We start from the raw sequence: 13103 nt of genomic DNA, 5'->3' as shown, positions 1-13103 counted from the left end.
TTCATCACCCCAAAGGAAACTTGAGCCTATTAGTAGTTACTCCCCATTTCTTCCCACATCCCTCAACCCTAGGCAACTGCTAATCTACTTTCTGACTCTATCAGTTTGTCTTTTCTTGACATTTTATATAATTGAAGCCATATATTATATGATCTCCTGTGACAAGTTTCTTTTACTTTGCATAATCTTTTCAAGGTTCGTCATATTATAGCATGCATCAGTAGTTCACCCCTTTTTATTGTTGAATAATACTCCATTGTATGGGTATACTACATTTTGTTTATCCATTCATCAGTTGATGTCATTTGAGTTGTTTCTACTTTTTTGGCTGTTACAAATAATGCTATGATTATTTTTGTACATGTTTTTCTTTGGATATATGTTTTCATTTCTCTAGGGTAATGCCTATGAAAGGGACTGTTAGGTTGTATGATAACTTCGTGTTGAACCTTTTATGCAATCACCAGACTGTTTTTTCCCAAAGCTGCTCATTTTACTTGCCACCGAGAGTGAAATGTATGATGATTCAAATTTCCCCATATCCTGCAAATAAATGTTTTTGTCTGGCTTTTTGATTATAGCCTTTCTAGTGAATATTCAGTGATATCTTATTGTGGTTTTCATTACATTTCCGTGATGACTAGTGATGTTAAGCATCTTTGTATGTGTTTATTGACAATTTATATATGTCAAATCTTTTGCCCGTTTTAAAAATTGGATTGTCTTTTCATTAGTGAATTGTAAGAGTCCTTTAAATATTCTAGATACAAGACTCTTCTCAAATATATGATTTGCAAGTTTTGGGGTTTTTTTTTTTACCATTTTGTGGGTTGTCTTTTGACTATCTTGATGGTGTCTGTTGAAGCACAAAGTTACTAATTTTGATGAAGTCCAATTTACCTGTTTTTTTTGTGTGTTCTTGCTTATGCTTTTGGTATAGTTAAGAAACCATTGTCTAATTCAAGATTAAGAACATTTACATCCCAGCCGGCATGGCTCAGTGGTTGAGCGTAGACCTATGAACCAGGAGGTCACCGTTTGATTCCCGGTCAGGGCATATGCCCAGGTTGTGGGGTCGATCCCCAGTGTAGGGCATGCAGAGGGCAGCCGATTAATGATTCTGTCTCATCATTGATGTTTCTCTCTCTCCCTTTCCCTTCCTCTCTGAAATCAAAAAAATATTTTAAAAAAAAAGATTTACAGCCCTAACCAGTTTGGCTCAGTGGATAGAGCGTCAGCCTGCGGTCTCAAGGGTCCCAGGTTCGATTCTGGTCAAGGGCATGTACCTTGGTTTAGGGCACATCCCCAGTAGGGAGTGTGCAGGAGGTAGCTGATCGATATTTCTCTCTCATCAATGTTTCTTACTCTCTATCACTCTCCCTTCCTCTCTGTAAAAAATCAATAAAATATATATTTTTTAAAAAAGATTTACAGTTTTTCTTGTTTCTATTTTCATTGTTTTCTGATCAGAGAACATTTGTGCTTTCAGTCTTTTTAAATTATTGAGACTTGTTTTATGGCCAAATATATTATCCTAGAGAATGTTCTATGTGCACTTGAGAAGATTGTGTATTCTGCTATAGTTGGGTCAAATGTTTTATTGATGTCTCTTAGTTCTAGTTGGTTTTTAGTCTTGTTCAAGTCTTTTGTTTCTGTGCTGATCTTCTGACTAGTTGTTCTATTCATTATTGAAAGTATGTATTGAAGTCTTCAACTATTATTGTGGAATTGTCTACTTTTTTTAGTCTGTCACTTTTTGTGTCATGTTCTTTGGGGCTTCATGTATTGTTGAGCACAAATAAGTTTTTGTGATATCTTATTGATGGGTTGACTCATTTATCTTTATAAAATGTCTTTCTTTGTCACCTCACACACATCAAAAAAACAGAAAACAGAAGTGTTGTTGAGGATGTGGAAAAATTCAAACCCTTATTCACTATTGATGGAATTGTAAAATGGTGCAACTACCATGGAAAACAGTATGGAGGTTCCTTAAAAAAGTAAAACTAGCCCTAGCCAGTTTGGCTCAGTGGATAGAGCATCAGCTTGAAGGGTCCCAGGTTCAATTCCGGTCAAGGGCACATGCCCAGGTTGTAGGCTCAATCCCCAGTGTGGGGCTTGCAAGAGGCAGCCAGTCAGTGATTCTCTCTCATCATTGATGTTTCTAGCTCTCTCTCTCTCCTTCTTCCTCTCTGAAATCAATAAAAATATATTTAAAATAATAAAAATCCTATGTAATAAAAGCCTAATATGCTAAGTGTCCAGTCATCCATTCATCCAATCAAAGTGTAATATGCTAATGATATGCTAAGGCCACTCAACCACTTGCTATGACATGCACTGACTACCAGTGGGCAGACAGTTGACCCGTCAACCAGTCGCTATGACGTGCACTGACCACCAGGGGGAAGATGCTCCGACTGGTAGGTAAGCGTGCTGCTGGGGTCTGGCCGATCAGGACTGAGAGAGATGGGCCAGACACGCCCTGCAGCCCTCCTGCAGTCCCTCCCTGACTGGCCAACCTCCCACGTCCCTTCCTGGCCCCGATCGTGCACTAGTGGGGTCCCTCGGCCTGGCCTGTGCCCTCTTGCAATCCGGGACCCTTTGGGGGATGTCAGAGAGCCGGTTTCTGCCCGATCCCACAGGCCAGGCCAAGGGACCCCACTGGTGCACGAATTCGTGCACCGGGCCTCTAGTAAGTAAATAATATTAGAACTACTATATGATCCAACAGTTCTGTTTCTGAGTACCTATCCAAAAGAATTTAAAGCAGGGTATAAAAGAGGTATTTTCACACCCATGTTCATAGCAGCACTATTCACAGTAGCTAAGAAATTGTAACAATCCAGATGTTCAGTAGATGAATAGATAAACAAAATGTGGTACATACATAAGTGGAATATAATTCCAGCCTTAAAAAGGAAGGAGATCCTGTCACATGCTGCAACGTGGATGAACCTTGAGGAGATGCTAAGTGAAATAAGCCAGTCACAAAAAGAAAAATACTTACATGATTCCACTTATATGAAGTATCTAAAATTGTCATATTTGTAGAAACAGAAAGTAGAATGGTGGTTACCAAGGTCTAGGTCAGAGAGGGGGAAGGGGAATTGTTCAATTAATACAGACTTCCAGTTTTGTAAGATGAAAAATTTCTGGAGATCTGTTTCACAATGTGAATGTACTTAACACTACTGAAGTGTGCACTCACTTCAGTTTTATCACAGTGAAAAACACATTCTTTGTCTAATTATAGTTTTTATCTAAAAATACATTTTATGTAATAATAGTATAGTCACTTCAGCTTTCTGTTGGTTATTGTTTATATAGTACGTCTTTTTCTGTCCTTTTACCATCAACCTGTTTGTAACTTGGACTGTAAAGTGTGCCCGTTATAGCCAGCCTATTGTTGGATCATGTTTTTTATCCCATTTTTCTAATCTCTGCCTTCTATTTGGATTGTTTAAAACATTTATAGTTAGTGAATTTATCAGTAGGATAGGATTTATGACTGCCATTTTGTTGTCTGTTTTATATATGTTTTGTGTGCTTTTTGTTTCTCTAGTCCTGCTTTATTGTCTTTTGTGTTTAATAGACATTTTCTAGTGTGCCATTTTAATTCCCTGTCATTCTTTTTAATATATTTTTTCTATTAGTAGTCCCTGAGGATTATAATTAACATCTTAATTTATAACAATTTAGTTTGGATTAATACCACTTAATCTCAGTATTTTACAAAAACTTTGTTACCATATATCTCCATTCCCTTCTTCTTGCATTGTGCTGTTACAAATTACATATTTGCCCTAGCTGCTTTGGTTCAGTGTAGATCATCAGCCCATGGACTGAAGCGTCTTGGGTTCAATTCTGGTCAAGGGCAGGTACCTCCGTACCTTGGTTGCAGGCTTGATCCCTGGTCCCAGTTGGGGCACATTGCTTCTTAAATGAGATAGAAGAAAAAAAGTTACAGACATAAGACACATTTATACTGTCTTATCTATGTACTTATGTGGTTACATTTATTTTTCTTTATGAATTCATTTGGATTCAAGTTACTGTCTACTGTGCTTTCATGCAACCTGAAGAATTCCCTGTAATATTTCTTACAGAACAGATCTGTTAGCTATCCTGTATAATAAAAGCCTAATATGCAAATCGACTGAACGGCAGAACGACCGGTCGCTATGATGCACATGACTACCAGGGGGCAAATGCTCAATGTAGGAGCTGCCCCCTGGTGGTTAGTGCCCTCCCACAGGGGGAGTGCTGGTCAGCCAGAAGCCGGGCTCACAGATGGCAAGCGCAGCAGCGGTGGTGGGAGCCTTTCCCGCCTCTGCTGTAGGCAGGCAGTAAGGAACGAGGGGGGATCGGGCCTAAGCTGGCAGGCAGACGTCCCCCGAGGGATGCGAGAGGGCACACAGGCTGGGCTGAGGGACTCCCCTCTCCCCCAGTGCACACATCTCATGCACTGGGCCTCTAGTCAATAATAGACAAATTTTGATCAAACCTATTAGACAGAAGATTGAGCTGCCTTTCTATTCTCTGTCGGCAAGGATAAGTAGAACCTTATGAAATTGATGTTGAAACATGGGATTGCAACTCATCTTATACATTTGAATATTACATTTTTTAAAAATATATATTTTATTGATTTTTTACAGAGAGGAAGGGAGAGTGATAGAGAGCTAGAAACATCGACGAGAGAGAAACATTGGTCAGCTGCCTCCCGCACACCCCCTACTGGGGATGTGCCCGCAACCAAGGTACATGCCCTTGACCGGAATCAAACCCGGGACCCTTGAGTCCGCAGGCTGACGCTCTATCCACTGAGCCAAACCGGTTTCGGCTGAATATTACATTTATAGGAACTTTAAAAATACCATCTTGTTCGGTCACCTACAAAGTTTACTCAAAATTTTCTTTTTTTTTTTTTTTTTAATATTTTTTTATTGAGGTATTATATGTGTACATATCTTACCATTACCCCCCACACCCCACACCCACACATGCCCTCCCCCCCCCCAGAGTTTTGCGTCCATTGTTTATGCTTATATGCATGCATACAAGTCCTTCGTTTGATTTCATAACTCCCCCACCTCTCCCTAACTTTCCCCTTGTAATTTGAAAGTCTGTTTGATGCTTTACTGTCTCTGTATCTATCTTTTTGTTCATCACTTTATAATGATCTTTACTATCCCTAAATGAGTGGGATCATGTGGTATTTTTCTTTCATTGACTGGCTTATTTCACTTAGCATAATGTTCTCCAATTCCATCCAGGTTGCTGCAAATCAAAATTTTCATACATCTTATAGCTGTAACACTAATTAGATGAACACCCATTGGAGCAATGGCAGACACAGACTAGGATTATAAAGATTACTTATCAACAACAATATTTTATTAGAAATTGTCATAGGGAAGCTCGAGTAGAAGCAATAAGAGATTTAGGGGTTATAGGAGTCTAATGCTGTTGTAAACATATACAAATGTTTTTTATTTTTTAATCCTCACCCAAGGATATTTTTCCATTGATTTTTAGAGAGAGGGAAAGACAGAGAAATATTGATGTGAGAGAAACACATCAATTGATTGCCTCCTGCACGAGCCCTGACCAGGGCCAGGGCTGGGGAGGAGCCTGCAACCGAGGTACGTGCCTTTGACTGGAATTAAACCTGAGACCCTTCAGTCCACAGGCCAATGCTCTATCCACTGAGCCAAACAGGCTAGGACTAACCATATTTTTAATGCTTTTTTGGATAGTAATGACCTCTTTAGTACTATGATGATTGTAATCTGCAAATTCAACATATTCGTTGTACAATTAATAGGTTGGTCCCGAGATTATGTATTTTTAGGCTTTTTTCTTTTCCTCATTTTGAAGGATGTTTAGATTTGTAAACTCACTCTGACAATCTGTTACCCAAACCCCTTACAGCATTCTATTTGTGAGAGTAGCTAGCAAGGCCAAACCATCCAGATTTTCTGATTTAGTTTGCCAAGTGCCAAACTGTACAGGTTTTTTTGTTTGTTTGTTTTTTTACTACCAGTTGTCATACCCAGTACTTTCATTGGACAAGGGTGCATTTTTTTGGTAGCAGCTTACAGAAACATGAGCTAGTGACTTCAAATACACTTGAAAGGCCCGTGTTCCCTCTATAGAATGTAAAGTTTGAATATGATTTTTGATCTTATGATTAGATAGTAAATGTTTATAAAATCAGTGAAACTGATTTCAGTTCATCATTAAACATTTGTAGGGAACCTAACTCAAGGACATTAATGATAATATTCATGTGTAATTTACAAGTTTACAGATTATACTTCTTCAGTTTGTATAAATGACCTTTTAACCTGCTTTGTTTATCCTATATAATAAAAGCCTAATATGCAAATTGTCCCCTTGACTGGGATGTCAACCAGGAGTTCGACCAGAGAATGGGGCCAGCGGCAGCGGCAGCAGGCAGCTGAGGGAAGGGAGGCGTCCCCAGCTGGCAGTCACTAGGGACCATACCCGTGCATGAATTTCATGCACTGGGCCTCTAGTTAATCTATAAAAGGAGAAGAGTATTTTTATATACCTAATAACCTCTTAACCAAGTACTTAACCTTAAACTTGGCTTCAGTTTCATTTATGCCAAACCACAGAGCTAAGGAATCCACCTACTTACATCAGCTATTTTCCTTGTCAAACCGTTAGGAAAGCTCTCTCGAAGACTTACTCTTTCGAGTTGTGCTGAAATTTGTTATGAGCATTGCCCCTTTCTCCAAGAAAATACTTGGCAAATTTTTCATTTTTTGTTCTTATTCTAAGAATTCCACAAATATCCAGTCATATCTCACAGTTACCCTCTGACCAGTATCGTGTATGTTTATCTCCCCATGGAGTCCCTTCCCTTTAATTCAGGATGTTACATTTATCTTACCTTAAATGATCCTCATTTCACTCTCTGGCCTTACGAAACTGCTGTTGAGTTCTTTTACTTTGTCAATGAGCATAAACCATTATATGCTTGCTTACTTTTTTTTTTAATATGTATTTTATTGAGTTTTTACAGAGAGGAAGGGAGAGGGATAGAGAGCTAGAAACATCGATGAGAGAGAAACATCGACCAGCTGCTTCCTGCACACCCCGCACCGGGGATGTGCCTGCAACCAATGTACATGCCCTTGACCGGAATCGAACCTGGGACCCTTCAGTCCGCAGACCGACGCTCTATCCACTGAGCCAAACCGGTTTCGGCCCATTGTATGCTTTCTGTAACTCCTCATGGTTCTCTGGTTTCTCCTTGCTGTTCCTCCAACTGCATGAATGTTCCCTGCAGTGCCTGACAGTCCATCTGAGTTTCTCCATTCTTGAAGTTTGGTTAATAAACTAATATTTATATTAAATGTGGTTTTGCAAACTACACATTTACTTCTCTAAGGCCACTGTCCATAACCAGTTCTGTGATCTGTCCTTGCCTTCCCCTCCCATTTCTCACTTTTAGGTCTTTCCTGCTTCATTAATATTACTTAGTACCACTTCACATCCTGAAATCTTCTGTGCTCTGTGCTGTTTTCCTATGACGTTTCTGTTTTATCTGACTTCTCTCCCTGTAGTTGTTCTCTATTTCTGTGTACCTTTCTCCCAGACTTCCGAGTCCAGCATCTGATTACTGTCTTGAATCTTAAATCCTAGCGGCTGTAGGACATTTTTATTTTGTGAGTCTTGGAGATCCATCTCAACATACTACTGGGAAGGTAAATTCATGTTAGGGTATTTGCATGAATTATGTAAATTAAAAATCCCTATGTGCTTATGTATTATTTGTGTGGGTGCTTCTGAGTCTGTCTCAGACCTTTTTTTTAAATATATTTTATTGATTTTTCACAGAGAGGAAGAGAGAGGGATAGAGAGTCAGAAACATCGATGAGAGAGAAACATCGATCAGCTGCCTCTTGCACACCCCCTACTGGGGATGTGCCCGCAACCAAGGTACATGCCCTTGACCGGAATCGAACCTGGGACCCTTGAGTCCGCAGGCCGACGCTCTATCCACTGAGCCAAACCGGTCTCGGCTGTCTCAGACCTTTTAAGTCTACCATCACCTTAGGAATCAGAAGGGGCTGAAGACCTGACGGAAGCTGAGTGTCAGCTCTTGTTGGGCAGGGGCAGCGGGCAGGGCTAGACTAGCACTGGGTGCATTGTTCCTGTTCCTGCTCCTGCTCCTGCTCCGTCGGCTGTTAGTTCCTTGTTCCAAGCCCGGGTCGTGGGCATTCACACCTGCTGGGCTCTGTCTGCTAAACAAAGCCACCCCTCCAGCCCCACCTGTGACTCACTGGCAGACGTATTTCCTTTCTAAATCCTGTTCCAGCATTGACTGTGGGGCCTGGAATCCTCCCCAATCAGGACTTACGTTTTCATTCTTTAGATGTTGCTCAGGAAGTTCTTAAGAAAACCATCTGATGAAAAAGATACTGTGTTTGTGTTGGGGATAGAACAGTCAAGCCCCAACCTTAAAGTAGCCAACAAGAAATATAATCAGCCGAAACCAGTTTGGCTCAGTGGATAGAGCGTCGGTCTGCGGACTGAAAGGTCCCAGGTTCGATTCCGGTCAAGGGCAGGTACATTGGTTGCGGGCACATCCCCGGTAGGGGGTGTGCAGGAGGCAGCTGGTCGATGTTTCTCTCTCATCGATGTTTCTAGCTCTCTATCCCTCTCCCTTCCTCTCTGTAAAAAATCAATAAAATATATTTTTTTAAAAAAGAAATATAATCAAGTAAATAGTCAAAATTATATAGTGCAATAGATGCGATCATGGAAGATGATGGGATTTGCTATTCCTATCTCAGTGTTGTTACTAGGATCCAAGGTGCTACTATGAAGAAGTCCCTTTTCCTTTGTGAAGTGCTCATCAGCCTCTCTGCTCCTCTTCTGAGCGTGGGAGGAGGAGTTGGTGCAGGGTGCTGCTGTTCCCCTTCGAGTTTCTGCACGGTCCACTGTGCCCTGCAAACCAGTTCAGACCCATCTTGCCAAACTGTTTTTTACTTTCCTGCACTACCGTTAATATTGCTTCCGTGTCAGTGTTTCTTCATCTTGTGTATTAGTTTATTCTCCTCTGTTATTAGTTAGAGACTTTCATTTGAGGGCAGCTTAGCTCCCCAGTAATATGGTAGCAGAGAGTAAACTGAACGTCTGGGTTGAGTGTAGTTATAATCACTATGTCGGCTTTTAATAAAAATGTCCATGAACAATTGTTAATGTGAAAATAGTTTTACTCCATTTTGAATTGTAAATTGTATGTAAGATTGTAGAAGAAATTGGCTGAAGTTTTATACTACTTTAAATATAGGTTGGTGACAACTTGCTAGATTTCTTACACATTATTTGTTTCAACATTTAATGATTTATTAATAATGACAGGAAATAAAGTAACTGGATTTTCAGGCTCTGTAATTTGTTTGGGGCCTAAGAATCTGCATTTTAAAACAGTGCTTTCAATTTTGTGGTTCAGCCATAAATCAAATCGTAGTAGTTTCAGTGTCACAAGAATTGGAAGGCCACTGTTGGGTGGATTTTGAGAAGCTGTGGAGGCAGGGCCGTGTTCAAGTGTTTTAGTTTGTGCTGTCCTCAGTGGAAGAGATACTGGAACTGTATAGAGAGAGATTGCAGTCTTCAAAGTTCAGAGTAGGTGACTGATTAATAATGCTAGGAGGGTAGTTCACAATGCAGGTGTCATTCTCCATGAGCAGTTTCCAGAGAGACTCATACAGCAGAGAATGACTGCGGCAGTGTGGCCATGTAAAACACAGTGGACGGATGCTACTGGCATGGAAGAGCTGAGAGCTGTGGGCTCTCACCACCCTATCCATGTAAAACTGCACCATCAAGAATTGTTCTGCCCATGATGCCAGTAACTGAGAAACCCTAGTTGGGGGTTATTTCATCTGCATGGAACAGAAGTCCAGCGTAGTGGCTTACCACATAGAGGCTTATTTTCCTCCATCAGAAGTGGCGTCGAGGCAGGCTGTGCATAGCTGGTCCTGGGTGCCTCCTGTCTTCCTGCTCCACCTCCTTAGGGTCTGCCCCTGAGAGCCACCTTCCCTCCTCACTGTTTCAAGGTGGCTCTTCACCTTCAAAGAAGGGAGCGGGAGAGCAGACGTGGCACCTGGGTCAGGAAAGTGAAACATAGAAATCCCAGCAGACTCTGCTCACGTCTCACTGTCTACAGTTGAGGTACCTGGTGACCCCTCTTTGCAAGGGAGACTTAAGAAAATCGTTTTTTAAGTTGGGCACATTACCTTCCCCAATTGGGGTTTCATATATAAGGGAAACGGAGAGAATGGATATTGGGAGATCCATTACCAGAAATAGCGTGCACCTTAGTAATCAGTAGAGTGTTTGAAAGGCCCTGGATCTGAGGCACTTTATTCCTAACTCCGTGTCACCATTTCACTGTGAGTGCATCAGACCCGTTCTCAGGAGATCCCCGCAGACTGCTGTCAGCCTGGTCAGTCATTCTGCTTTTCAAATGACGATTTCCCTATTTATTTGTATGTGCCTTTACAGATCCGTTTTGGCAAATGGACTTAGATTTTCTTTTACGTTCCAGCAAATGTCTTTTTAAACATTTTGGAGACTTTTCACTTGTAGCCTACTCCTACTGTGCTGCTGCATTTTGACTGACATCTTTACATTTTACACAGGTGATATTCTTGAATTTCATGGTCCAGAAGGAGCAGGAAAGACAGAAATGCTTTATCATTTAACAGCACGGTGCATTCTTCCACAATCAGCAGGTGGACTGGAAATAGAAGTCTTATTTATTGATACAGATTACCACTTCGATCTGCTTCGGCTTGTTACAATTCTTGAGCACAGACTATCCCAGAGTTCTGAAGAAATGATAAAATACTGCCTTGGCAGGTTTTTTTTGGTGTACTGCTGCAGTAGCAGCCAGTTGCTGCTCACACTCTACTCACTAGAAGCCATGTTTTGTAGTCACCCCTCTCTCTGCCTTTTGATTTTGGATAGCTTGTCTGCTTTCTACTGGATAGACCGAGCCAATGGAGGAGAAAGTGTTACCTTACAGGAGTCTACTCTGAAGAAGTGTTCTCAGCTCTTAGAGAAACTTGTACATGAGTATCGCTTGGTTCTCTTTGCAACAACACAGAGTATAATGCAGAAAACCTCAGCCTCCACGGAAGCTTCTTCCTCTGGCTCTAAGCGCCCGATCGATGCGAGTGTGGACTACAGACCCTACCTCTGTAAGGCATGGCAGCAGCTGGTCAAGCAGAGGGTGTTTTTCTCCAAAGATGACTCTAAAGCCAGGAACCAATTTTCTTTAGTTTCACGTAATTTAAAAAGCAACACTTTAAAAAAATATGATTTTATTATTGGAGAAAGTGGGGTAGAATTTTGTTGATATATGTCAAAATACTCTTGCAGGATATTATGCAAGTTTTTAAAAGTCTTGAGAAAAAAATAAAATAAAGAGGAAAAGAGTCTTAAATAGGCTAAAGTGATTCAATTCTGAAATTTTAAACTCTAAGGGAATTAACATAATAGTATTTCTACACAGAATGGATTTTTTAAACTAATACAGTAAACCTCAGAATTTGTTGAAGTTTACTCAAAGTGATATTAACAAACTATATACTAAGTTTATTTTATTTTTAATTTTTACACAAGGATTGAGGATATTTTTTCCATTGATTCTAGAGAGAGTGGAAGGGAAGGGGGACAGAGGAGAGCGAGAGAGAGAAAGTGAAACATCGTTGTGACAGAGACACATCTATTTGTTGCCTCCCACACACGCCCGGACCAGGGGTGGGGATCAGACCTGCAACCCAGGTACACGCCTTTGACCGGGGATCAAACCTGCTACCCCACCACCATCCCACCCCCTGCTGCCCATCCCCACCATCCACGTGCACAGGCCGACGCTCTAACCACTGAGCATGTGGGCGAGGGCTAAGTTTGTTTTAAAACTAAATAATATACTCATTTCAGTCTAAATAAAATGGATTTTCATAACTTTGTGTCATGTTTCTGGAATTCAGTTACGTAGTTATTTGTTTAGGAAAGTCTAAATGCATTTTTAATTTCTCATATGTAACTCCTTTAGGAAGCTATGACTTTGAACAATGTTTCTGTAGAGCTGTTATTTTTGTAAAAGCGATGGAAACAAGTCTACCCATCTGCCTTTCACACCACCAACTATGGGAAGTCGGAGCATTTTAACCGAGTTAGTTAAACTGAATTCCAAGATGGAGTTGGGCTTTTGTATAAATTTTTAGACACAGGGAAAGAAGATACCCACTCAGGGAATTCTGTGAAGAGTGTTTTTGAAATTTTCAGCTCCTCCTTAAGTGATAGATAGATGTTAGAACTGTGTGTTACTAGTATTTTCTCATTTAGAATACTCCAGATATACCCTGGAGTGAAATGAATCGTTCCAGCTGAGAGCTGGACAGGGCTCTATATGCTCTGGTCCAGTGATGGCCAGAAGGGGAGCACACACCTCGAGGGGCACGGAAGATACTGTATTGCAGTAGACAGGACAGGAAAATCTTATTTGTTTTTAATATATTTGTTATTGATTTCAGAAAGGAAGGGAGAGGGAGAGAGAGAGAGAAACATCAGTGATGAGAGAGAATCATGAATTGGCTGCCTCCTACATGTCCCTCACTGGGGATGGAGCCTGCAACTGAGGCATGTGCCCTGACCAGGAATTGAACCATGACATCCTGGGTCATAGGTCGACATTCAACCACTGAGTAACACCGGCCTAGCTAGAGCAGGAAAATCTTAGAACTTCTATTTGTACATTTTAATCCAAGGAAAGATGAAATTACATCAATATTTGATAGAATAATCCCAGCACTCATACAATTTATATGTCAGATGGTCTTAAGTCACGATGTACATATATGAGGTATCCTGTGGGTAAAGTAGAAAGAAATGACAGTATTTTTTATTTTTTTTGTTAATCCTCACCTGAGGATATTTTTTGCATTAATTTTTAGAGAGAGTGGAAGGGCGGGGGAGAGACAGAGAGATAGAAACATTGATGTGAGAGAGACGCATCGATTGGTTGTCTCACGCCCCGACCAGGGCCT

At 40.8% G+C, this 13103-nt stretch overlaps 1 protein-coding gene across 1 annotated transcript in view; it reads left to right on the top strand.

Moving 5' to 3' along the window:
- Positions 1-11974, top strand: part of XRCC2 (X-ray repair cross complementing 2) — a 32204-nt gene extending 20230 nt beyond the window's left edge. Inside the window, exon 3 of the mRNA XM_008158749.3 lies at positions 10689-11974. Coding sequence (XP_008156971.2) covers positions 10689-11407 — 719 coding nt within the window. The 3' untranslated portion in view covers positions 11408-11974. The remainder of the gene's footprint in view (positions 1-10688) is intronic.
- Positions 11975-13103: the final 1129 nt, after the last annotated feature.

Source organism: Eptesicus fuscus, chromosome 14 (assembly GCF_027574615.1).
Source record: "Eptesicus fuscus isolate TK198812 chromosome 14, DD_ASM_mEF_20220401, whole genome shotgun sequence".
NCBI classification, from domain to species: domain Eukaryota; kingdom Metazoa; phylum Chordata; class Mammalia; order Chiroptera; family Vespertilionidae; genus Eptesicus; species Eptesicus fuscus.
The sequence above is the reverse complement of the archived record's forward strand: the minus strand, read 5'-3'. Positions and strand labels throughout refer to the sequence as shown.